Source organism: Mustelus asterias, chromosome 10 (genome assembly GCF_964213995.1).
Source record: "Mustelus asterias chromosome 10, sMusAst1.hap1.1, whole genome shotgun sequence".
Taxonomy (NCBI): Eukaryota; Metazoa; Chordata; class Chondrichthyes; order Carcharhiniformes; family Triakidae; genus Mustelus; species Mustelus asterias.
Window position 1 is genome coordinate 73,093,999 of NC_135810.1, and position 26,151 is coordinate 73,120,149.

The following is a 26,151-nucleotide window of genomic DNA, read 5'->3' on the forward strand; positions in this document are numbered from 1 at the left end:
GAAAGTCGTCCCAACTTTTTACAAAATTATAAAACAGAATTTCTGAAAAAAATACTGACGGATCTTTTCCACAAAAATCTAGCGCTGTCATTTCCAACTATGAAAATGGTTTATGGGCAGCACGGTGGCACAGTGGTTAGCACTGCTGCCTCACAGTGCCAGGGACCAGGTTCGAGTCCCGACTTGGGTCACTGTCTGTGCGGAGTCTGCACATTCTCCCCGTGTCTGCATGGGTTTCCTCCAGGTGCTCCGGTTTCCTCCAACAGTTGAAAGATGTGCTGGTTAGGTGAATTGGCTATGCTAAATTCTCCCTCAGTGTACACAAACAGATGCTAGAGTGTGTGACAAGGGGATTTTCTTCATTGCAGTGTCAATGTAAGCCTACTTTTGACACTAATAAGTAAACTTTTAAACTGAAGGCAAACTGAAGGCAAACAGCTGTAGAGAAGGTGTATGCTGTGGAGGGATTGTCTACAGAGTCTCTGTGGGTGGAAGTTCGGAGTGGGAAGGGGTCGATCACTTTGCTGGGAGTTTTCTATGGGCCGCCCAATAGTGACAGGGAGGTGGAGGAGCAGATAGGGAAACAGATCCTGGAGAGTTGCAATAATAGTAGAGTTGTTGTGATGGGAGACTTTAATTTCCCAAGCATAGATTGGAATATCCCTAGGGTAAAGGGATTGGATGGGGAGGAGTTCGTTAGGTGTGTTCAGGAGGGTTTCCTGACACAGCATGTGGACAAGCCTACAAAAGGAGAGGCTGTACTTGATCTGTTACTGACCAATGAGCCTGGACAGGTGTCAGATCTCTCAGTGGCAGAGCATCTTGGGGATAGCGATCATAACTCTATCTCCTTTATGCTTGCATTGGAAAAAGAGAGGATCAGGCAAGCTAGGAAAGCGTTTATATGGAGTAAGGGGAAATATGAAGACACAAGGCAGCAAATTAGAGGAGTAAATTGGAAGGAGGTATTCTCGGGGAAATCTACTGAAGAGAGGTGGCAGTTTTTCAAGGAATGCCTGGCTAGGGTTCTACAGGACAATGTTCCGAGCAGACAGGGAGGAGTTGGTAGGTTAAAGGAACCGTGGTGCACGAAAGCTGTGCGGGACCTAGTCGAGAAGAAAAGGATAGCGTACAAAAGGTTCAGAGAGCTTGGCGAAGATAGAGATCTAGATGAGTATACGGCTTGTAGGAAGGGACTAAAGAAGGAAATTAGGAGAGCCAGAAGGGGTCACGAGAAGGCCTTGGCAAGTAGAATTAAGGAAAACCCTAAGGCGTTCTATAAATATGTGAAGAGTAAAAGGATGAGACGTGAAGGAATAGGGCCTATAAAAGATGAAGGCAGGAAAATCTGTACGGAACCAGTAGAAATGGCAGAGGTGCTTAATGAGTATTTTGCCTCGTTTTTCACAGAGGAGAAGGACATTGGTGGATGTACTGCGGGCTTGCGGTGGACTGAAAAGATTGAGTATGTGGACTTTAACAAAGAGGTTGTGCTGGAATCTTTGAATGGCATCAAGATAGATAAGTCGCCGGGTCCGGATGGGATGTACCCCAGGTTACTGTGGGAGGTGAGGGAAGAGATTGCAGAGCCTCTGGCGATGATCTTTGCGTCATCGATGGAGACGGGAGAGGTGCCGGAGGATTGGAGGATTGCGGATGTGGTTCCTATTTTCAAGAAGGGGAATAGGGATAGCCCAGGAAATTACCGACCGGTGAGTCTAACCTCAGTGGTTGGTAAGCTGATGGAGAAGATCCTGAGGGACAAGATTTATGAGCATTTAGAGAGGTTTAGTATGCTCAAGAATACTCAGCATGGCTTTGTCAAAGGCAGATCATGCCTTACGAGCCTGGTGGAGTTCTTCGAAAATGTGACTAAACACATTGATGAAGGGAAAGCAGTAGATGTGGTTTATATGGATTTTAGCAAGGCGTTCGATAAGGTCCCCCATGCAAGGCTTCTCGAAAATGTGAGAGGGCATGGGATCCAAGGGGCTGCTGCCCTGTGGATCCAGAACTGGCTTGCCCAAAGGAGGCAGAGAGTGTGTATAGATGGGTCTTTTTATAAATGGAGGTCGGTCACCAGTGGTGTGCCCCAGGGATCTGTTCTGGGACCCTTGCTGTTTGTCATTTTCATAAATGACCTGGATGAGGAAGTGGAGGGATGGGTTGGTAAGTTTGCCGACGACACGAAGGTTGGTGGGGTTGTGGATAGTCTGGAGGGATGTCAGAAGTTACAGAGGGACATAGATAGGATGCAAGACTGGGCGGAGAAGTGGCAGATGGACTTCAACCCAGATAAATGCGTAGTGGTCCATTTTGGCAGGTCAAATGGGATGAAGGAGTACAATATAAAGGGAAAGACTCTTAGTACGGTAGAGGATCAGAAGGACCTTGGGGTCCGGGTCCATAGGTCTCTAAAATCGGCCCCGCAGGTGGAGGAGGTGGTTAAGAAGGCGTATGGTGTGCTGGCCTTTATCAATCGAGGGATTGAGTTTAGGAGTCCGGGGATAATGATGCAGCTATATAAGACCCTCGTCAGACCCCACTTGGAGTACTGTGCTCAGTTCTGGTCGCCTCATTACAAGAAGGATGTGGAAAAGATTGAAAGGGTGCAGAGGAGATTTACAAGGATGTTGCCTGGATTGAGTGGCATGCCTTATGAGGATAGGCTGAGGGAGCTTGGTCTTTTCTCCTTGGAGAGACGTAGGATGAGAGGAGACCTAATAGAGGTATATAAGATGTTGAGAGGCATAGATCGGGTGGACTCTCAGAGGCTTTTTCCCAGGGTGGAAATGGCTGCTACAAGAGGACACAGGTTTAAGGTGCTGGGGGGTAGGTACAGGGGAAATGTTAGGGGGAAGTTTTTCACACACAGGGTGGTGGGCGAGTGGAATCGGCTGCCGTCAGTGGTGGTGGAAGCAAACTCAATCGGGTCTTTTAAGAGACTCCTGGATGAATACATGGGACTTAATAGGATGGAGGGTTATAGGTAGGCCTAAAAGGTAGGGATATGTTCGGCACAACTTGTGGGGCCGAAGGGCCTGTTTTGTGCTGTAGTTTTCTATGTTTCTATGTTTCTATGAGTCTCTCCCACACTCTAACAATGTTCTCCGATAGATAAGTAGAATATTTGGAAACCTTGACTAAAGTGGCTGTTGAACCTTTTAGCCTTTAACTTACATTTTTCAAACTGGAATTTGTGAGCAGGCTCCAGAAATTCACTTTCTTTAGCCAGGGTCCAAATGTTTGATTTGATTTGATTTATTATTGTCACATGTGTTAGGATACAGTGAAAAGTATTTTTCCTTGCACACTATACAGACAAAGCATACCATACATAGAGAAGGAAAGGTGAGGGTGCAGAATGTAATGTTACAGTCGTACCTAGAGTGTAGAGAAAGATCAACTTAATATAAGCAACAAAAACAAAAAATGATGGAAAATCTCAGCAGGTCTGACAGCTTCTGTGGAGAGAGAATAGAGAACATTTTGAGTCTGGATGACCCTTTGCTGACGAAGGGTCATCCTGACTCGAAACGTTGGCCCTATCCTCTCTCCACAGACGCTACCAAACCTGCTGAGATTTTCCAGCATTTTCTGTTTTTGTTTCAGATTCCAGCATTCGCAATATTTTGCTTTCAACTTAATATAAGGTAGGTCCATTCAAAAGTCTGATAGCAGCAGGGAAGAAACTGTTCTTGAGTTGGTTGGTACGTGACCTCAGACTTTTGTATCTTTTTCCCAACGGAAGAAGGTGGAAGAGAGTATGTCCGGAGTGCGTGGGGTCCTTGATTATGCTAGCTGCTTTTCCAAAGCAGCAGGAAATGTAGGCAGAGTTAATGGATGGGAGGCTTGTTTGCATGATGAACTGGGCTTTGTTCATGACCCTTTGTAGTTTTTTGCGGTCCTGGACAGAGCAGGAGCCATACCAAGCTGTGATACAACCAGAAAGAATGCTTTCTATGGAGCATTTGTTAGAGCTGGTGAGAGTCGTAGCCTCCTGAAAAAGTAGACGTTGATGAGCTTTCTTAACTATAACGTCGGCGTGGAGGGACCAGGACAGTTTGTTGGTGATCTGGAGCAACTTGAAGCTGTCGACCATTTCCACTTCATTCCTGTTGATGTAGATAGGGGCATGTCCTCCACTACGCTGCCTGAAGTCGATGACTATCTCCTTCGTTTTACTAACATTGAGGGAGAGATTATTGTTGTCGCACCAGTTCACCAGATTCTCGATGTGCAAACACAGGGGAATTGCATGGGAAATTATGTGGGGCATCCTGATTTCCTGATTTGTGTGACTCGTATGAAAGCTCCTCATCAGGATCATAACTTTTCAATCTTCTCTCTTCAGATCAGAAGTGGGAATGTCTGCTGTAGATTAAGTATTAAGTACCATTCATGATTCCTCAGATACTGAAGCGATCTGTATCCGCATGCTGCAAGACTTGGACAGCATTCAGACTTGGGCTGATAAATGACAAGTAACATTCACACTATGCAAGCTTTTAAAATTCTTTCATGGGTTATGGACATTGTTGGGAAGGCCAGCATTTGTTGCTCATCTGTAATTTCCCTTGACCAGACTGTCATGCTATGACATTCCAGAGAGCAGTTAAGAATTAATCACTTTGCGGTAGATCTGGTCGGTATGCAGGTACAGCATGTAATAAAAAGGCAAATGGAATGTTAGCATTTATTGCTCAGGGACTGGAGTATAAAAGCAGAGAAATGTTGTTGCAATTGTATAGAGTTTTGGTGAGACCACATCTGGAGTTTGTGTTCAATTTTGGTCTCCTTATTTGAGGAAGGATGTGGTGGCATTAGAGGCAGTTCAGAGGAGGTTCACCAGATTGATTCCGGGGATGAAGGGGTTGATGTATGAGGAAAGATTAAACAGTTTGGGCTTGTACTCACTGGAGTTCAGAAGGATGGGAGGGGATCTGATTGAGGTATATAAAATACTAAAAGGGATTGACAAAATAAATATGGACCAAATGTTTCCCCTTGTGTGGAAATCTAGAACAAGAGGCTTGAATCTACCAACGGTAGATTTAAAACTGAGATGAGGAGGAACTACTTCTCGCAGAGAGTGGTGAATTTGTGGAACTCGCTGTCGCATAGTGTGGTGGAGTCCACACTATTGACTAAATTTAAATTTCACTGGCTGTCATGATGGAATTTGAACCATTTTCCCAGTGCAATAGCTTGGGTCACTGGATTACTTGTCGAGTTACGTTACACTGTGCCCCCAAAGCCCCTGACCAAGCAATGACCATCCATAACAAGAGAGAATCTAACTACTTCCCCTTGACATTCAATGATATTACCATTGCTACCCCACCAACAACATTTTGGGGTTACTATTGACCAGCAACTGAACTGGACCAGCCATATAAATACTGTGGCTACAAGAGCAGGTCAGAGTCTGGGAATACTGCAGTGAGTAATTCACCTCCAGACTCCCCAGTATCCATACACCATCTACAAGGCACAAGTCAGGATTGTGATGGAATATTTTCCACTTGGCTATATGAGTACATCTCCAATAACATTTAAGAAGCTCAACACTATCCACGACAAAGCAATCTCTTGATTGACATCTATCCATCACCTCAACCATTCACTCCCTCTATTACCAGCTAACAGCGGCAGTGATGTATACCAGATACAAACTGCAGCAACATGCTAAGCCTCCTTCAACAGCATTTTTCAAAACTGTGCCCAATACTATTTAATAGGACAAGGGCAGCAGATGCATGGAACACTGCCATCTGCAAATTCCCCTCTGTAGCAAATGCAATAATTGGCGAACATCAGTTAGCTAACAACAATGGATTTGTTACTATTTGAAATTATATTCAGAGTACTTTAATTGATGTGTTTATTCGCAGCTTTAGGATCAATCTGGTTGCAAAAGCTCGCACTCTATCCCGAGATCCCCGTGCTCATTCCCCTGTGAGCGATTGGGTCATATGACCCTTCCAATGTATGTCACTTAATGGGTCTAGCTATTACATCTCTCCCCCTTTAAGTCCTTATAACACAGTACATTGCTAACTTATACAATTATCAAAACATCAAAACAATGAACATTTTAACACAGTTTATCAGAAACTCAGTCTGTCAGGGGACTTTCTCTGGGAGTGGCGTAGCTCAACTGATTGAAGTTTAACTGTAGAGGTATTATCGCTGGACTTGCTTCACTGGGGCACTCTCCTGGTACGAGCACATCACTTTCCACTATTTCCTCGGTTTCACTGGGAGCAGCATTTTGATTTGCCAGTGGCTGATTAGCCACTTCATTCTTTGGACAAAGAATAACATTACTTGGTGGCACAATTGGATCAGACAGTAACACTGGCTCTTGCAATGGCTCCTGTCTCCACAAATGATCTATGTGTTTCTTCAAAAAGTTGTCCTGCACTTTCATTTCATAGTACAGTCCTGGCCACAAAATCTCCTAGGATCCAACTTGGTCCACTTCCAAAATTCTTTACAAAAACTGGATAATCCATCTCAAATGTTCTTACCACTTTTGATGAATCATGGATCCCTTTCTAGCAGTTCAGCTTTGTCTCTACTCTCCCCACAAAATTTGGAATTACCAGGCTCAGATGGTTCTCAAGCATTGACCCATCAGTAAATCAGCTGGAGCCATTCCGTCACACTGATAGCCCTCCTGATTATTTCTAGTCTGTTGTTTAAATCTTCTATGCTTTGTGACTCTTCCAGCTTCTGCATTTAGCTCTCTACTAAAGCCAGTGCCTTCACTCCTGGCACCACTGCTGCTCACAGTTTCCCACCTTAACTGGTGGCTGATGTTGCTCTGTGCACTTTGTAGGCCCTGGTTGCCTTCCTCAGTGTTCTCCATTGCTGACGCCATTTCCAGCGACATTTTAAGTTATCTCTGATTGAGCTAACAACTTTCTCTCTGTAGCTGCTTTGTTTACACCACATACCAATCAGTCCCTTAACATGTCATTCAATGCTGACCCAAAATTGCAATGCTCTACGATTTGTCTTAGCCTTGCTACAAAGGCTGCAATGGTCTCCCCTGGGGGACCCCCCTGGAGTTAAATTTGTATCTTTGTAATATTACTGAGGGCTTACGGTTGTAAATCCCCTTTGCTAGCTCATCAAGCTCTGCAAATGTCTTCATGTCGGGAAGACACGGGGATGTTAAACTTCGGATCAAGTTACACATCTGGGTCCTAAATGCATCAGCAATATAACTTTCTTCTTATGCTCCCTCTCTATTCCATTAGCACAGAAAAACTCTTCCAAATACTCCATATACTCCATACTCTACCAAGGCATTTCTCGCAGTCTTTAAAGCTTCTCATTTTCTGAAGAGAGGCAAGTCTACTTTACCTTCTTTTGCAGGCTGGCCTCGATTGGAATTGTTCTGCAACACTTGCAAATGAACTTTCTTTCAAGTTTCTCATTGCAATCTGAGTTGCTATCATTTTCCTCATTGTCAATGTAGTAAATGCAATAAATAGGCTACCAGCAGATAGCTAACAAACAACAATGGGCTTATTACCATTTATAACTGATGTTACAACTGATATGCTCGTTCTTAGCTCTAGGGTCAATCTGGCTGCAAAAGCCTGCGTTCTGCCCTGAGATCCCTGCGTTTGTTCCCCATTGGGCAATCCAGTCACATGATCCTTCCAATGCACACCTAATAAAGGGGCTACCTACTACACTCCAAGTTACACACCATCCTGATTTGGAAATAAATCACCATTCTCCCACAGTTTCTGAGCCAAAAACTTGGAAGTGCCTAACAGCACTGTGGGTGTACCTACACCACATGGACTGCTGTGGTTCAAGAAGGAAGCTCACCATCACCTTCTCAAGGGTAATTAGGGATGGGCAACAAAATCTGGCCTAGCCAATATTGCTCATACCCCATGAAAGAACTTTAAAAATTGCTAAATTGTCCCTGCTGTCTCTGATGTTCCCTTTTCAGTCCTTTGTGCCTATCCTGTTGAGATCATGGAGCATAATTGTTACAACACATGTTCCACTGTTCTGTGTTGCAGAAGCTCTGTACCACAAGGGCCATATTGAACACTTAATTTAAAAAAGCTCAGGCACCAGTATTCCCTGAACAAAAAAGAGTAACTTTTTATTTCCCTTGTGGATTAGTACTTCTGCAATCTTCAGGGTTACACACGGTTAACATATTAATGACATCCATATTAGTTGAAGAAATTAAAAAAAATACCTCTCAGAAATAGTCCGATGAAGAGACTTCTGTGATACCTGCTGACAGAAAAAGAGAATTTATTTTTGTTTTAGAAATACATTGCATGTCATATTATGTTGAACGGTAAACTGAACCTGATAACTCTGCATTTGATTAAACATCCCAAAAATCATTAGCAAGAAAAGGTTGATTGTAAGACATCCTCTGGTATAACAATGTATACAAGAGGATGAGTGAATCATTTCCTATATTATTTGTAACCTTGTATCATACAAATGTGAACTTCAAAATAAACAATGTGCAAACTTATTCTGAAAATAATCATACTTGGAAATAAAAAGGTAAGTAATAAACTTATGAGTTTCCATAATTTCTGAAGCTTAACCTATTGAAAACAACATTGACTAGTTTAAAGTTTCTTCATTTCATGTCATCTCTCTAGATAATGCTTTAAGGATTAGACTTCAATATGTACCCATCTTATTGATCCTGTAAACAGCAGTCCAGATACATTAAAATAACAATGAAGCAATTAAACTAAGATCTTCACCCCTGGACTCCTCCCTCCCCTTCTGATACATGACAAAGGTGAAGCAATTTCATTCCCTCATACATTGATACCTGAGAAACAACACATAGTAAATCATTTAAATTGTTCAATTTCACTACCTCCGGAGTGACACAACAAAAGGAACCCAGCTTGTCTCTGCTGAAATGGGTTATGGATACATTTACTGCCAAGTTCATTGATCTGCGTACAGTTCATTTATCATTCATGAAAGATTCCAGCTCTACCCCAGTCTATTAGATGAAACAAGTTCTATTGCCTGCCAACTGTAATCATTTGTCAACTTCCTATTCCCAGGAGATTGCATCTACGAAGCTGTCCCTATTTCAGCAAAATTACTTAGCAACACAATCAGCAGGCTTTCAGGTTTCAATGCGCTAAATGAAAGGTTCAAATTAGTCTAAGCCATACATCTTTCAGGGTTTTATGGCCATGTCATGCATTTTTGAGGCAAAAGTAAGAGATAATGGACGCAATTTTTTAGAATGCCACTTCACAAGTGCAACTGTACTTACTCTGTGCCTTGTTTTTATAGTTTTTTAAAAATGCAGGTTTTTGAAGGTGTGCATGCATGTGGCTGATTAATTTATGCCATTTCTATTGCACCAGTGAGCCTGAAAATACAACACAAACTATACAATATATGGTTTCATGGAAAATAAAAACAAGATCTGGAATTGATCACTACACAACTGCAATTCCTTTCCTGAAGAGTGCAATTTATTTTAACATTTTTCTTGCTAACTTACTTTCTGCAATTTCAATTTATTTTTATTATGACTAGACAATAGATGGGGCTTAGGGGCAGAAGCTAAAAACAGTGTGTACTATCTACAAGATGCACTGCAACAATTCACCAAAGATCCTTAGGCAGCACCTTCCAAACCCACGACCACTTCCATCTAGAAAGACAAGGACAGCAGATAAATGGGAACATCACCTGCAAGTTCCCCTCCAAGCCACTCACCATCCTCACTTGGAAATATATCGCCATACCTTCGCAGTCGTTGGGTCAAAATCCTGGAATTCTCTCCCTAATGGCATTATAGGTCAACCAACAGAACATGGACTGCAGAGATTCAAGAAGGCAGCTCATCACTTTCTCAAGGGTGATTAAGGATGGGCAATAAATGCTGGCTAGGCAGCGATGCCCATGTCTCACGAGTGAATTAACAAAACCTTTTATCAAAACAAACTTTATTTAAGAACACAGAGTGTAACAAGAAAAATTTGCATAACTTTTACCAATCATAGGATGCTGCCTGGTACCAGGATGCTGCCTGGTTTGGAGGGTAGGTCTTATGAGGAAAGGTTGAGGGAGCTTGGGCTTTTCTCTTTGGAGCGGAGGAGGTTGAGAGGAGACTTGATAGAGGTTTATAAGATGATGAGGGGGATAGATAGAGTGAACGTTCAAAGACTATTTCCTCGGGTGAATGGAGCGGTAACTAGGGGGCATAACTATGGAGTTCATAGTGGGAGATATAGGAAGGATGTCCGAGGTAGGTTTTTTACTCAGAGAGTGGTTGGGGTGTGGAATGGACTGCCTGCAGGGATAGTGGAGTCAGAAACTTTAGGAACATTTAAGAAGCTATTGGATAGGCACATGGAGTACTTCGGGATGATAGGGAGGAAATAGCTTGATCTGGGTTTCAGACAAAGCTCGGCACAACATCGTGGGCCGAAGGGCCTGTTCTGTGCTGTACTGTTCTATGTTCTATAGAACCTACAGCACGGAGACAGGCCCTCAGGCCCAAACTCATCCATACTGACCAATATGCCCATCTAAGCCAACCCCATTTGGCCCATATCCCTAAACCTTTTCTATCCATGTATCTGTTTAAATGTTATCAATGTCCCCACCTCAACCACTTCCTCTGGCAGCACAAAACACTTAAACATGACAAAGTATAATTCTTGACAGCTATCCATCTCCATTGTTCTGATTCAGCAGTTTTCCCTTCTTCAGAATTAGCTAGCACAAACAAGTCTGCTCACTTGGTGCTAGATTTTCAGCCTTTTAAGACTTCTGGACAGAGATCCAGACAGCAGTTTTCAGAGAAAGATGTATCCTGAAACAGCAAAACTTCAGAAGTAAACCTAATCTCTGACAGCTCCCAGGGTCTCCAGACTTCAGAGACAGAAAGGGATACCTCTGCAGCTTCCAAAAGAGCAACTCGGGGAAAGATCCATTCTTGTACAACGGAATCTCCAAGAAAGAGACATCTCTTGGCTAATTGCAGTCTCCAACTTCAGAGAGAGAATACTTCCCTCTCTCTTGCATGCTCTCTCTCCCCTCAAAAGCAGCATCTGTGAAGCCTACCTTCACCTTGTCACATGATTGGGATGATTGCCAGGTACAATCAAACCCCACTCTGCAAAATCCCAGGGGAACACCAAGAATAGCATTAGTTTAGATTAAAACCAACACTCTAGCAATTAGAGAAGTTTAGTATGCTCAAAAGTAGTCAGCACGGCTTTGTCAAAGGCGAGCCTGGTGGAGTTCTTTGAAAATGTGACTAAACACATTGACGAAGGAAAAGTGGTAGATGTGGTTTACATGGACTTCAGCAAGGCATTCGATAAGGTCCCCCATGCAAGACTTCTCGAGAAAGTGAGAGGGCATGGGATCCAAGGGGCTGTTGCCTTGTGGATTCAGAACTGGCTTGCCTGCAGAAGGCAGAGAGTGGTTGTAGACGGGTCTTTTTCTGAATGGAGGTCGGTCACCAGTGGAGTGCCCCAGGGATCTCTGGGACCCTTGTTGTTTGTCATTTTCATAAATGACCTGGATGAGGAAGTGGAGGGATGGATTGGTAAGTTTGCCGACGACACGAAGGTTGGTGGTGTTGTGGATAAGTTGGAGGGATGTCAGAAGCTGCAGCATGACATAGATAGGATGCAAGACTGGACGGAGAAGTGGCAGATGAACTTCAACCCGGATAAATGTGTAGTGGTCCATTTTGGCAGGTCAAATGGGATGAAGGAGTATAATATCAAGGGTAAGATTCTTAGCAGTGTAGAGGATCAGAAGGACCTTGGGTCCGGGTCCATAGGATTCTTAAATCGGCCTCGCAGGTGGAGGAGGTGGTTAAGAAGGCGTATGGTGTGCTGGCCTTCATCAATCGAGGGATTGAGTTTAGGAGTTGGGAGATAATGATGCAGCTTTATAAGACCCTCGTCAGACCCCACTTGGAGTACTGTGCTCAGTTCTGGTCGCCTCATTACAGGAGGGATGTGGAAATGATTGAAAGGGTGCAGAGAAGATTTACAAGGATGTTCCCTAGATTGGTTGGCATGCCTTATGAGGATAGGTTGAGGGAGCTCGGTCTTTTCTCCTTGGAGAGATGAAGGATGAGAGGTGACCCGATAGAGGTGTACAAGATGTTGAGAGGTATAGATCGGGTGGATTCTCGGAGGCTTTTTCCCACGGCTGAAATGGCTGCTACGAGAGGGCACAGGTTTAAGGTGCTGGGGAGTAGGTACAGAGGAGATATCAGGGGTAAGTTGCCCCTCAGGACCCTTTTGTATCTCTCCCCTCTCACTTTAAACCTATGCCCTCTAGTTTTAGACTCCCTTTGGGAAAAGATGTTGACTATCTACCTTATCTATGCCCCTCATTCTTTTATAATTTTATAATATATTGTATACGATCACCCTTAAGCCTCCTGCATGCCAGGGCAAAAAGTCCCAGTCTATCCAGCTTCTCCTTATAACTCAAACCATCAAGTTCTGGTAGCATCCTAGTAAATCTTTTCTGCACTCTATCTAGTTTAGTAATATCCTTTCAATAATAGGGTGGCCAGAACTGTACGCGGTACTCCAAGTATAGCCTTACCAATGTCTTGTACAACTTCAACAAGACGTTCCAACTCCTGTATTCAATATTCTGACCAATGAAACCAAGCATGCCAAATGCCTTCTTCACCATTCTGTCCACCTGTGACTCCACTTTCAAGGAGTGAACCTGTACCCCTAGATCTCTTTGTTCTATAACTCTCCCCAACGCCCTACCATTAACTGAGTAAGTCCTGCCCTGGTTCGATCTACCAAAATGCGTCACCTCATATTTATCTACATTAAACTCCATCTGCCATTCATCAGCCCACTGGCCCAATTGATGAAGATCCCATTGCAATCCTAGATAACCTTCTTCACTGTCCACTATGCCACCAATCTTGGTGTCATCTGCAAACTTACTGACTATGCTTCCTAAATTCTCATCCAAATTATTAATATAAATGACAAATAACAGTGGACCCAGCACCAATCCCTGAGACACACCACTGGTCACAGGTCTCCAGTTTGAAAAACAACCCTCTACAACCACCCTGTCTTCTGTCATCAAGCCAATTTTGTATCCAAAGCAGGCCCTATACATCTCACATTGAATAATTACTACATTTTCAGGCAGATGTTTGAGACAAAATAATTTTACATATCTTGCAAAGGTGTGTCAAAATTCTGAATGCATTTTCTCAAGGATTTTAACCACAAAAAGTGATGCTGAGATGTTTGCCACAAATATCGATATTCGATGAATTTCTGTTTGATTTTCCCCATCTATCCTCTCATCTCCTGGCTATGCTTCATGCGGTTAAAGTCCAACAGGTTTATTTGGTAGCAAAAGCCACACAAGCTTTCGGAGCTCCAAGCCCCTTCTTCAGGTGAGTGGGAATTCTGTTCACAAACAGGGCATATAAAGACACAGACTCAATTTACATGAATAATGGTTGGAATGCGAATACTTACAGCTAATCAAGTCTTTAAGATACAAACAACGTGTGGCTTTTGCTACCAAATAAAGCTGTTGGACTTTAACTTGGTGTTGTTAAACTTCTTACTGTGTTTACCCCAGTCCAACGCCGGCATCTCCACATTATGCTTCATGCTCCAGGTACAGTTCTTTGGGCATCAATGATGCACTGATATCTCACCTAAGCAACTATCCTTTTGCGGAGGTGTCATTTTTCAGAATGTCAGTGAAGAAAGGGCGTGGTCAATCAGATTGGGATCCCTGAGAAATTACGGATAGTTAGGGGCTTTGGTCGAGGGTGATCAGAGGCTTGGCGGGGGAGGTTTGGGTTGCCGGGGGGGAGATTGGGCTGGGAAGGCGCACTAGGAGGAGAATCAAAGGCCAAGACTCAACAAACCCACCTCCTTGGAGCAGCTTGGTCCCTTCTGTACATTCTCGCCTCATTTTAAGCTGGAAGTTGGTGTGTTTGATTTGGGTATCTGAATTATAAAATCACCCTCAAATCACCCGATCCAGTCCATCCCTTTTGATTAAAATACTCCGCAACTCCCACCCACCACGAAAAATGTGCAAAGTGAAAAGTTCCAGTCAGAAAGACAATCAACTTAAGAAGGACAACATTGCATGTCCAGTAGTTTTGTTATTTGCAGAGATAAATTGTACCAATTGAACTATACGACTCTAAAAATAATTATTGCTTTGTACATTTACCTCATTGTGGACTAAAGCAGCTTAACGATTCATACTAAGCTTTGCCTTACCTGCTAAGTCTGACATTGCAGACGTTAAATAAATATATGTTAAAGATCTGAGACATCCGGTTCAGAACACAAGATGGGTGGGGGAGAGGTAAAGTTCCATTATTATACATCCAGGTTTATGGCATTTGGCAAGTGGACAAAGAGCAGTATGAATCATGTCCTATAAAAGCAAATGTTTAAATGCTTACCAAACTGACTGATAATGCTGAGACTGTGGCAGACCTGAATTTGTGACCGCGAACTCTCAAGAATCTATGAGCCATTCATCAATGTGTGAGTGACAGAATTGGCTCAATGTGAATCTCTGCCGCTGACCACAGGGTTGTGAGGTTTCCCTGATTTACATAACACTGGCGGGTGACCATTCTACTGTGGATGCATTTTGGGCACATGCAAAAGAAGTTGGGTTGAAAGAGCAGTAGTTGCCAGCTTCTTGTGGAGTCTGTGCCACAGAATCACATAATTGTTACGGCATAGAAGGAGACTATTCGGCCCATTGTGCCTGCACTGGCTCTCCAAATGAGCATTATGACATAGTGACATTCCCCTGTGCCAATTCTAACCTGTAACAGCATTTCAAAAAAGGATAAAGTGACCACTTTGTAATAGGGGTTAACTGGGCCTGATGGCAGGTAGAATACTTTAGGCTGTAGGGCAAGATCCAGTGGCTTTCATCCTTCAAACTATATCACAAGACAGAATGGGAGGGGTGAAAGGAAAAGTCACTCAGTCCATCTGATGGTTGCTGCCTCATTACATTCATGAAGTAAGCACTTAGGAGCACCTGGAGAGCCCATGCCTGGACCAAGGAAACTCCTGGTCATGACCATGGATGGTATCAAAGCTGAGGCTGAGCCAATCCTTGTCCTAACTTTTACACAGAGCACAGACCCAAACATAGTCATTACCTTGTTGAATTTCCAGCAGAGTCAATGAATAGTGACCTAAAGCAGGAACATTGTCTGATCTCAGTCCTTGGTAGTCCAAAGAATGTTAACTATACCATGGAGTAAAGGTGTGATGGATGAATGCAACTTGATGCAAGTTAAGGCATGGGAATCAGGATATTAGATTACCTTAAGTTTACTGAGTGTAGATGGTAGGAGACTGGCAGGAGTGCACTGGAATAAACAGTTCACAAAGGCATGGATGAAGCTTTCAGTGGCAGATGAGCTGAGGCAGGATAGAATCGGATGAAGCAATCGAGGTAGAAATAGATGTTCCTAGCAATGGCATGCAAACCATATCTTGTGCTCAGCCAAAATCTTTATACTTATTCCCAGCAGAGTTTTCTAGATGGCTTTTAGGAGGGAATATTAAACAGATACAGAAAATGTTGGAAAATCTCAGCTGATCTGACAGCATCTGTGGAGAGAGAATAGAGTAAGAAGTCTCACAACACCAGGTTAAAGTCCAACAGGTTTATTTGGTAGCAAATACCATTAGCTTTCGGAGCGCTGCTCCTTCGTCAGATGGAGTGGAAATGTGCTCTCAAACAGTGCACAGAGACACAACATCAAGTTACAGAATACTGATTAGAATGCAAATCCCTAAATGTGGGTGGAGGGAGCATTAAACACAGGTTAAAGAGACCCTGCCGGATCATCGACACGGATGCCATCATCTCACGTGAGAACACCATCTACCAGGTACACGGTACCTACTCTTGCAACTTGGCCAACATTGTCTACCTGATACGCTGCAGGAAAGGATGTCCCGAGGCATGGTACATTGGGGAAACCATGCAGACGCTACGACAATGGATGAATGAACACCGCTCGACAATCACCAGGCAAGACTGTTCTCTTCCTGTGGGGGAGCACTTCAGCAGTCACGGGCATTCAGCCTTGGATCTTCAGGTAAGCGTTCTCCAAAGTGGCCTTCATGACACACGACAGCGCAGAGTTGCTGAGCAGAAACTGATAGCCAAGTTCCGCACACATGAGGACGACCTAAACCGGGATGTTGGATTTATGTCACATTATCAGTAACCCCCACAGCTTGCCTCCTGGGCTTGCAGAATCTCACTAGCTGTTCTGTCTGGAGACAATACACATCTCTTTAACCTGTGTTTAATGCTCCCTCCACCCACATTGTCTGTACCTTTAAGACCTGGCTGGCTTTAGGGATTCGCATTCTAATCAGTATTCTGTAATTTGATGTTGTATCTCTGTGCATTGTTTGAGAGCACATTTCCACTCCATCTGACGAAGGAGCAGCGCTCCAAAAGCTTATGGTATTTGCTACCAAATAAACCTGTTGGACTTTAACCTGGTGTTGTGAGACTTCTTACTGTGTTCACCCCAGTCCAACGTCGGCATCTCCACATCAGAGAGAATAGAGCCAGGGTTTTGAGTCAGGATGACCCTTCGTCAGAGCTGAAGAGAAAGAAAATCAGACAAGATTTACACTGAGGGTGAAGCAGGGGGTCAGGGTGGCTGTAATTTACAGGACTGGCATAGACAAAAAGACAAAAGCAGTGTAAATGGTGATGATAAAGGCTTAGAATGGTGCTGAGAGAGTCCATTAAGAGATTAGAATGTGTGAATGGCAGAACAAAGGTGCAGAGTGTCAAAGGACAAACTGAGGAATGTGGCATTTGGTCCCAGAGATGTGGGGGGGGGGTTGGAAAACAAGATGGGAAGCGAGATTTTAGAAGTGGAAAAATAAAAATAAGAATTAAAGTAATAAAAATGGGGTGAAGGTGGAGGAAAGAGTTGATGCTCTCAAGTTGTTGAACTCTATTCATTCTGGAAGGCTGTAAAGTGCCTAATTGGAAGATGAGGTGCTGTTCCTCCAGTTTGCGTTAGGCTTCACTTGAATATTGCAAAAGGTCAAGGACGGACATGTGGACAGGAGAGCAGGGTGGTGTGTTGAAATGGCAAGTGGCAGGAAGGTCTGGATCCTGCGTGTGGACAGACCAAAGGTGTTCTGCAAAGTGGTCACCCAGTCTGAGTTTGGCCTCTCCTATATAGAGTAGACCACAGGGAATATTTGCTGATATTCCCTTCACTAATCCAGAGGTGTTTTGGCTATTGTTAGCACCACAGTTGAGTTAATTCAGCAGAGATCCAAGATGGAATCTAGAATTTTATTGGACAGTATGGCACATAGATTGCCATTTAAGTATACATGCAATATGTGAAAGTGGCAATAATATTAATAATTGATATTATTAATTCATATCATTAATATTTTACTTATTATTTGAGGGGGAGACAGTGGCAAAATGGCAATGTCACTGGACAAGCAATCCAAAGGCCCAAGCTAATGCTGGATTTTAAATTCAATTAATAAAATCTGGAATTGAAAGCTAGTCTAAGACTGACCATGAGACTATCGCCAACTATCATTAAAAAAATGCAGTTCACTAATGTTCTTGAGGGAAGGAAATCTGCTGTTCTTCCCTGGTTTGGGCTATGTGTGACTCCAGTAAGGTTGACTCTTATCTGCCCTCTGAAATGGCCCAGCAAGCCACTCAGTTGAAGGATAATTTAGGGATGGGTAACATGATGTCCACATTGCATGAAAGAATTTTAAAAAACAGGTTGTTGGCAGTGAAAACCTCAACTAAAATAAACCTATCAGCTTGAGAAATGCATAATTACTGATGGCAAACTGTTAACACTGGAATCTTTGCAGTATATGTATCTTATGCACTTTGGAAAACCCCATGAAAAAGCACATTGTTAATACAACTAGCTTCAGTTCTACAAAATTACAGCATGAAAAGCCTTTAAGATGTCATAAATGGAATTTTAATTTTGAACTAAGGAGAAGTTTGGAATCATTCCATCCCCTCATCTTTTCTAACCTATCAACAAGAACAATGCTACTCACTTATTTCACAAGAACTGTTTATTATAATTTACACCAAAGTATGGTAAATGTGAATATCACAAAGCTCTGCTTTATTTCACACAATTAACCCAGACGTTCTGTTGTCTTAGTAAACCTTTATCTTCAGTTTATGCAAGAATTCTGTTTAAATTTGCCCTTTTGAAACATTACAAAGTATTAGAGGAATGTAGCAACACATACTAAGGAGCCAGCAGTTATAAATCCCAAAGGATGTGGAAGTGCCTTGAGTTGCTAAACTAAAGGAACAAATTACAGATGAACACAATGGATCCATTTAGTCAAGAGTTGGCAGTCTGGATGTAGACTTACTCTGTAGGTAATAAATTTTCACATCCACCAAACATCAACAACCAACGGTTCAAGAGTCACAAAAAGAACTTTGTAGTAAAATTGGTCTGTCTTGTATAAATAGTTCAACTTTCAATTCAATTTGTTACAATAAATTGTTCCTGAGGTATTTTAAATGACACAGTTTTTTATCTTAAATCTGATTGGTTAGAACATGATCGACCTCTGTGAGGACATAATTCATTGAATAGTAAATTTTACCAGATAAAGATCAAAAACAGAATCGAATCAGTTCTTTAGTTCAACACTTGTTAACAAAATGTATACAAAGTTGCAGAAATGTTAACTTTGAAATCATGTAGGTCCAGAAAGTTTAATCAATTAAATATTTAATTTCATAGTTCAATTTTATTGTGACCCGTTGTACCAAAATCAACCAATATCAAATTAATGCAGCATATATTTAAAAGTGAGTTTTTCTTTACTAATTTTTTAATAATTGTAACATCAATTATATTATTCATTTTAATATAAAGCAGATGCTCACAGTAGTCAGTTATAGGTCTCAGACGCCACTACCAACAGGATTTTACAAGGTTGCTCTGTGTGCCCCAGCTACCTTTTGCTGTCTGGCTGCCCAACAATCATGCTTTCACTCTCACCAGTTTGTTTATGTTGTGTAGCTCTCCTTCCTACTGATAATAATTCTGGATGTTCTTTTACAGTGTTCCCTGATCTTCATTGCAACCTGCAATCCCAAGCTACACTTTCAATAACAATGGACGTGAACTTGAGCCCACTCTCTCTGTCCGCAGGAATGGTGGTGTGGACTCAAAATGCGGAGAGTTTGGAAAAATGTGGGCCGGAATTCTCCAGCTGTTCACGCCGGCGGGATTCTCATATCCTGCCAGCATTGCATCCCCACCTGTGGGTTTCCTGCTGGCTTGGGGTGATGTCAATGGGAATTCCCATTGACAGAGGTGGGACTGGAGAACCCCACTGCTAGGAAACATCGCGCCACCTCCAGCTAGCGGGAAACATGCGGCTGGGAGGCCGGAGAATCTTGCTTCTCGCTGGCAAGGTTACGTTTTCCGATTTTGAACATCATTCCGATTTTCTGGAGTGATGTAGAACATGCTGGGGAAGGGTGCACATCTAATTTGAATGCATCAACATATGATTAACGAGTACTTATGTCAGATATTGAGGCTGCACCGAATATTTAGCTGCCGCCGGTGTGACGTTCTGTTGGTGCTATTTACAACAGCTCTACACATGTGTGAATCTGGCACCCTTGCCTCTGAAAGGGATATTGGAGGGGCGTGCTCATTACTTCTCAGGCAGTCCAACAGTAAAGGAGCACCAGGGAGAATGATGGGGACACATAGAAATGCAGCTCAGGGCCGGGGTGAGAGTCACTGTTGCCATTGTGGGGAGGGGTATTGTGGATGGGTGGGTAGCTCATAGGCCTTATTTTCCCTTCATATCAGGTCACCCCTTGTTCCAAGGGGATGTCCTGGTTGCCAAGCAGGCATCACTTCTTGGTCCCTCCACGTTGGGTCAGTGTTCAAACAGTAGCTGAGTGGGTGCCCTTCCTGGTTGCAAACTGGGTGGGAGGGCCACAACAGAGAGGCAGTACTGGGTACGACAATAAGGTTCTGGGGTCCTGCTTTTGGGAGAGGCCAGGCTGCAATGGCAGTGTGGGAGTATCAGTGATGGCGAGCTACCCTGCCTCATGAGGCATAAAGGCCCTCTCACTTGGGAGAGGGCGAATGCAGTGAAGCCTACAACCCTCACTCGATGGTGTGAGACCAGAGGGGATTACCGGACAGAAAGTTTAACTCCACTTCTTTGCGAACTTTGACTGTCAGGTGCAGCAGTGACGGTGGGCTCTATTTTACCATTGCTTCGGGCGCGAAAACGTGGTAAAGTCAGGTGAGAGGCCATTAACGCGATCCGCACGTGCGTCCGCGCAGATTGCCACTTTACTGAAACCTGGGAATGGCAGCGATTCGATTCGCGCCCAAAACGGACGCAACGACGATTTAAATGCATTTGCACGCATTTAGATTGAATTAATGAACTGCCTGCCCAACTTTATCATCTCATTTCCCCCTTTACCACCGTGTTTGCCAATCCGGAACCGCGCTGTAATGGACCTGCTAAATAAAAGTCTGAAACGGGCGCTCCAGCTTCTGAAGAGCGCGTTCAGTGATTCCAACGGCTCTCTGATTCAGATCAGTGGTGGGGGGGAGGAGGGAGGCAGGCCAGATCATTCTCTGGTTGGGGGGAGAAGAGGGGAGTGAGGTCAGATCGTTGTCTGGTTGGGGGGGGGGGGGAGGAGGAGGAGGCGGGTCAGATGTATCTCTGGGGGGGGGGGCGAGAGGGCCGACCGTTGTCTGGTGGTGGGGGAGAGGGCTGATCGTTGTCTGGTGGGGAGGGAGGAGGAGGCGGGTCAGATGTTCCTCTGGAGGGGAGGCGGAGTGAGGCCAGACCATTCTCTGGGGGGGGGGGGGGAGTGAGGCCAGTTCATTGTTGCGGGGGGGGGGAGTGACGCCAGATCGTTGTATGGTGGTGGTGGGGGGGGGGGGGGGTGAGGCCAGACCATTCTCTGGGGGGGTGGGGGGGGAGTGAGGCCAGACCGTTGTCTGGTGGGTTGGGGGGGAGGCAGGTAAGATTTATCTCGGGGGTGGGGGGAGGCCCGATCGCTCACTGGTGGGGGGGGGGGGGGCAGATGGATTTCTGGTGGGGGGGGGCAGATGGATCTCTGGTGGTGGGGGGGAGGGCAGATGGATCTCTGGTGGGGGGGCAGATGGATCTCTGGTAGGGGGGGGCAGATGGATCTCTGGTGGGGGGGGGCAGATGAATCTCTGGTGGTGGGGGGGCAGATGGATCTCTGGTGGGGGGGCAGATGGATCTCTGGTGGGGGGGCAGATGGATCTCTGGTGGTGGGGGGGCAGATGGATCTCTGGTGGGGGGGGCAGATGGATCTCTGGTAGGGGGGGGCAGATGGATCTCTGGTGGGGGGGGCAGATGGATCTCTGGTGGTGGGGGGGCAGATGGATCTCTGGTGGGGGAGCAGATGGATCTCTGGTGGGGGGGGCAGATGGATCTCTGGTGGTGGGGGGGGCAGATGGATCTCTGGTGGGGGGCAGGGGGGTCCGCTGCCACTCTGCGGACGATCAGTGGGGAGGGGGGCAGGGGTGGCGATCGGACTGGGTAGGGGAGGTGGATAAGGGGGACAGTGATGTGTGTGGGTAATGGGGGTGGTGGATAAGGGGGACAGCGATGTGTGTGGATAGTGGGGGGGTGGATAAGGGGGACAGTGATGTGTGTGAGTAGTGGGGGGGTGGATAAGGGGGACAGTGATGTGTGTGGGTAGTGGGGGGTGGATAAGGGGGACAGTGATGTGTGTGGGTAGTGGGGGGGGGGTGGATAAGGGGGACAGTGATGTGTGTGGGTAGTGGGGGGGTGGATAAGGGGGACAGTGATGTGTGTGAGTAGTGGGGGGGTGGATAAGGGGGACAGTGATGTGTGTGGGTAGTGGGGGGTGGATAAGGGGGACAGTGATGTGTGTGGATAGTGGGGGGGTGGATAAGGGGGACAGTGATGTGTGTAGATAGTGGGGGGGTGGATAAGGGGGACAGTGATATGTGTGTGCACCCTCGCTCCCGATTTTCGCTCCCGGGCCGCTTTCTCCATTTTCTGCGGCCTGGGAGCAATCTGACATGGGCGCGCTTTTCCAAATTTTTTCCAACTGCGCATGCACAGTTCAGAGCTCCGATCGTTTCGGCTGCGCTAAGCCCCGCCCACAGTGTGAATGGGACTGGAGATGGCTGAGAACGTATGGGGGCGCCTGAAAGCAGATTTCTAAGTCGGATCTGCATTATGCCCAGATTCAGCACTTAGAATGAAAATGGTAAAATCAGGCCCGGTGTGTTGATTGCTTTCATGCAAGGCTATTTAACTGCACAGCATTGAAGACCCCGAAGAATGACTCTGTCCTCTAGGGAATTGCTTGAAAAGCTAATTCCATACTTCTCAAGATTCAGCTGTGTCTCTTCAAGATGAATGTTGCTGACAGATGTTGCTGACAATTCTTTGAGGAGTCCAGCATGTCAGTTTAATATCCAATACTAGATCTAGTTGCATGGTCTGGAGAACAACTTTAAGCCTTTGTAACACCTAGCCCCAAGAATGTAGAACCATCTTTCAATTTAAGCCTTAGCAGTACACAGCTCGCACTGTGGAGAACTCCCAGGCAAGGTAGGATGGCGATAATGGGCACCACTCCCCCTGTTCAATATCATGCCTGGTACCATTTTTGAGTTTTTGAGGTGCCCCATCAGAATGAAGACCTTGTTGCCATGCATTCTCTCAATGCAACTATGCAAGGTCGGGACTTATGTTCATTGGCAGGCAGGGGGAATGTGTGGGTCAGATGCCAAGACAATAGAGGCTCAATAGTATTCATCCTATTGGAATACAGAGGAAGTTATGTGGGGCAGTGGTTGTAGCATCAGAGATGATGTTGTGAAGAAGAGCAGAAATTCACACAGGAATGGGACAGTGGCAGCCAAGAATCTTCCGGTGTCGATGTTCCCATCTTCGGTTGTCCAGGCTGCAATGCCGGAGAAGACTGCATCTGTCCCGGGGGACAGTGGACCACCTCTGCCACATACTGTGTGAGCTGGCACCGCACATTGAAGGACATCCAACGCTTGTGGCCTTTAGAGTCACAGCCACACTAAACCTTTCTCTAGTGGCTCCTTCCAGGGCACCAAAGGGGATATCTGTGGCATCTCCCAATCTGTCGCTCACAAATGTATTAACGAGGTCCCAGATGCCCTGTATGCAAGGGCAGAGATGTTTTTAACTTGGACCGGGATCAGGCAAGCCTGGACACCAGGACCATGTGCTTTGCCCTCATAGCAAGGATTCCCCAGGTGCACTGACTGCACTCACATTGCTCTTAGATCATTATGGCAGCAGGCAGCTCCTTTCATGAACTGCAAGGGATTCGACTTCCTCAATGTTCAACTCATCTGCGACCACACAATGTGAATCTTGCAGGTGTATGTCCATTTTCCGGGGAGCACCCATGAGTTATATCTTGATCACTCGCAAATACCAGCCGTCTTTGAGGGAGAGCGGTGGCTGAAGGGATGGCTCCTCGGTGACAAGGGTTACCCAATCAACAGATGGCTGATGACACCAGTGCGGAGGCCACAAATACCAGTGGAGATTCAATACAACGAGGCTCACGCTTCAACATGTGTGCTGGTGCAGCAGACAATTGGACTGCTGAAGGTGCGGTTCCGGTGCCTGGACTGGTTGAGGGATGCCCTACAATATAGCTCCCGGATGGTCTCCTGCATCATTGCGGTGTGCTGCGTGTTCCAAACCGTAGTGCTGCAGAGGGGAGACCACCTGGAAAAGGAGGAGATGAACGAACGCCACATCTCCTCAAGTGAGGAGCATGTTGAGGAGGGAGGTGTGCATGACAAAGCCAAGGAGGAAGAGGAAGAACACAGGGCTATGGACAAGGCCAGAATGGGCTGCTGAGCAAGGAAAGCCCTTATAAGATCTTGTTTTGGGGATGAGCCCATATTAACCTCTTCCCCTAAGGATGTGTGGTCAAACAAAAGATGTGGTGTCAGCATCATCAAACCATAACATTGCACATCTTCAGGGGCAGGTGGGTGAAGCCACTGACCAGACTCTGGAGGGGAGTGATGATGACTTGCTGCGAGGGCAGAGCGATGCTCCTCTCCTCCTCAACAATATGTCTGACTCCTGCCTAGCAGAGAGCTAAATGTTCCCTGCCAATGAACTGGCACATGGTGGGCTTCATAAATGGTTTAAGACAAGCATCAGGTACTGCAGGCCCCAAAGGGTCATCCAGAATCAAAACATTGGCTCTAATCTCTCACTTCAGATGCTGTCAGACCTGCTGAGATTTTCCAGCATTTTCTGTTTTGTTTGCGATAACACAGCCATTTTCACACTCATCAGGGATGAAGAGCTGGATGAGTGCAGGAGTTTGTACATCTTTTGGCACCAAATGAACAATGTGAATATTTATTCTAAAACTATATACAGTGGTGACCTCTCTGCACTTGTACCTACTTTCACCCATGCCAACTAGATGCCTATAACTTCTTACCCTTCCTTAGCCTCTCACTACATCTAGGTGCTTCCCCAGCGACAGCTGCTGTCGAGGAGGTCTGCTGACTCCAAGCCCTGTAGCCTGAGATGACATTGGCAGGTGGCCTCTGGAGGGCCTGGACCTTATGGGTCCTGGCCTGATTTCAGGCAACACGGTGTGTGAGGCTGGAGGTGTTTTATTCGAAGGGAGGGGAGTTAGATGGCCTGGACACTCCCGGGGTCTCCTGGGGGGAAGGCCTTGGGGTTTGTCCCAGACAATCTTCATCCCTTCAGGTGGTTGATGGCCCAGTACTCCTCCATGGCATACAGGGGCAGCTGGAGTGAGGTCAAGAAGTCCTGCCGTCCTCTGGCGCTGACAATCACTAACCTACTAGAACCTACACTGTGCAGTTGACACCCTGCACCATGGAGCTCATGCCCTCAGACATAGGGGTTATAAGCTGAACCATGGTGCGACCTCCCCCGCCATGGAGTGCATGGTAGCACAGTGGTTAGCACTGCTGCTTCACAGCTCCAGGGACCTGGGTTCGATTCCCGGCTTGGGTCACTGTCTGTGTGGAGTTTGTACATCCTCCTTGTGACTGCGTGGGTTTCCTCCAGGTGCTCCAGTTTCCTCTCACAGTGGTGAGTCCCAAAGATGTGCGGGTTAGGTTGATTGGCCATGCTAAAATTGCCCCTTAGTGTCCTGAGATGCGTAGGTTAGAGGGGTTAGCGGGTAAATACGTAGGGATATGGGGGTAGGGCTTGGGTGGGATTGAGGTCGGTGCAGACTCGATGGCCTCTTTCTGCACTGTAGGGTTTCTATGATTCTATGATTCTAAGATCTCCAATGTGGACACAGTGATGGCCTCATTGTACTGAAGTGACAGCACCATTTCCTCAGACAGAAGGTGATGGGATACCTCCCGTTAGTCTTGCAGCCAGAGGAGGGATGCTTGTGACTCTGTCTTTGCAGTTCCATCAGCTCTGGGACAACCAGACAACCAGGGTCACGTGATTGACCAAGGGCCCAGCAGAATTCTGGACTCTGGCATTCCTCCGAGTAATGGTTCCCTGGGATCTTCCTTCTTCCACCAGCCATGGGTCTTCAACTGTGAGGTGCTCACCAGTGAGTGGCCCAGAAGCCTGCCTACTTGGTGAACACACTAAGGCGTGAGTATCTGCACTGGTGCCAGGTGCGGGTGACAGCTGTGATGCATCTTCAATGGTGGGGTCCACAAAGTCTCCCTTGGAGCTGCTCATGTCTGGAGGGTTCTAGGGATGTGAGGATGGTCCGGGCTGCTCGACTGATTGGTCTGCAAGAGAAGGGAGATGGCATTAATGCATTACAGGGGATAAAGGAGGGAGCATTGATTACTCACTTGGGACTTGAGGAATGACAGAATGTCCTGAGGATTCTCACATTTGTCAGCTGCCCCACTTCACCATCAGTGCAAGTGCGCTCTTCCTCCTTCCTGGCCAGTTCAAGTGCTCTCTCTCCAAAGGGTGTGATTATCCTGAGCTCCAGTATGACTCTGGCTGGCAGTGCCCGCTCACG

At 45.6% G+C, this 26,151-nt stretch overlaps 1 protein-coding gene across 1 annotated transcript in view; it reads right to left on the bottom strand.

The window, feature by feature from the left end:
* The window catches only part of aff3 (AF4/FMR2 family, member 3), a 147,150-nt gene that overhangs the window by 86,830 nt on the left and 34,169 nt on the right, over positions 1 to 26,151 (bottom strand). The window contains exon 3 of the mRNA XM_078221940.1: positions 8,237 to 8,274. Within this exon, the coding sequence (XP_078078066.1) occupies positions 8,237 to 8,274 (38 nt within the window). The remainder of the gene's footprint in view (positions 1 to 8,236; positions 8,275 to 26,151) is intronic.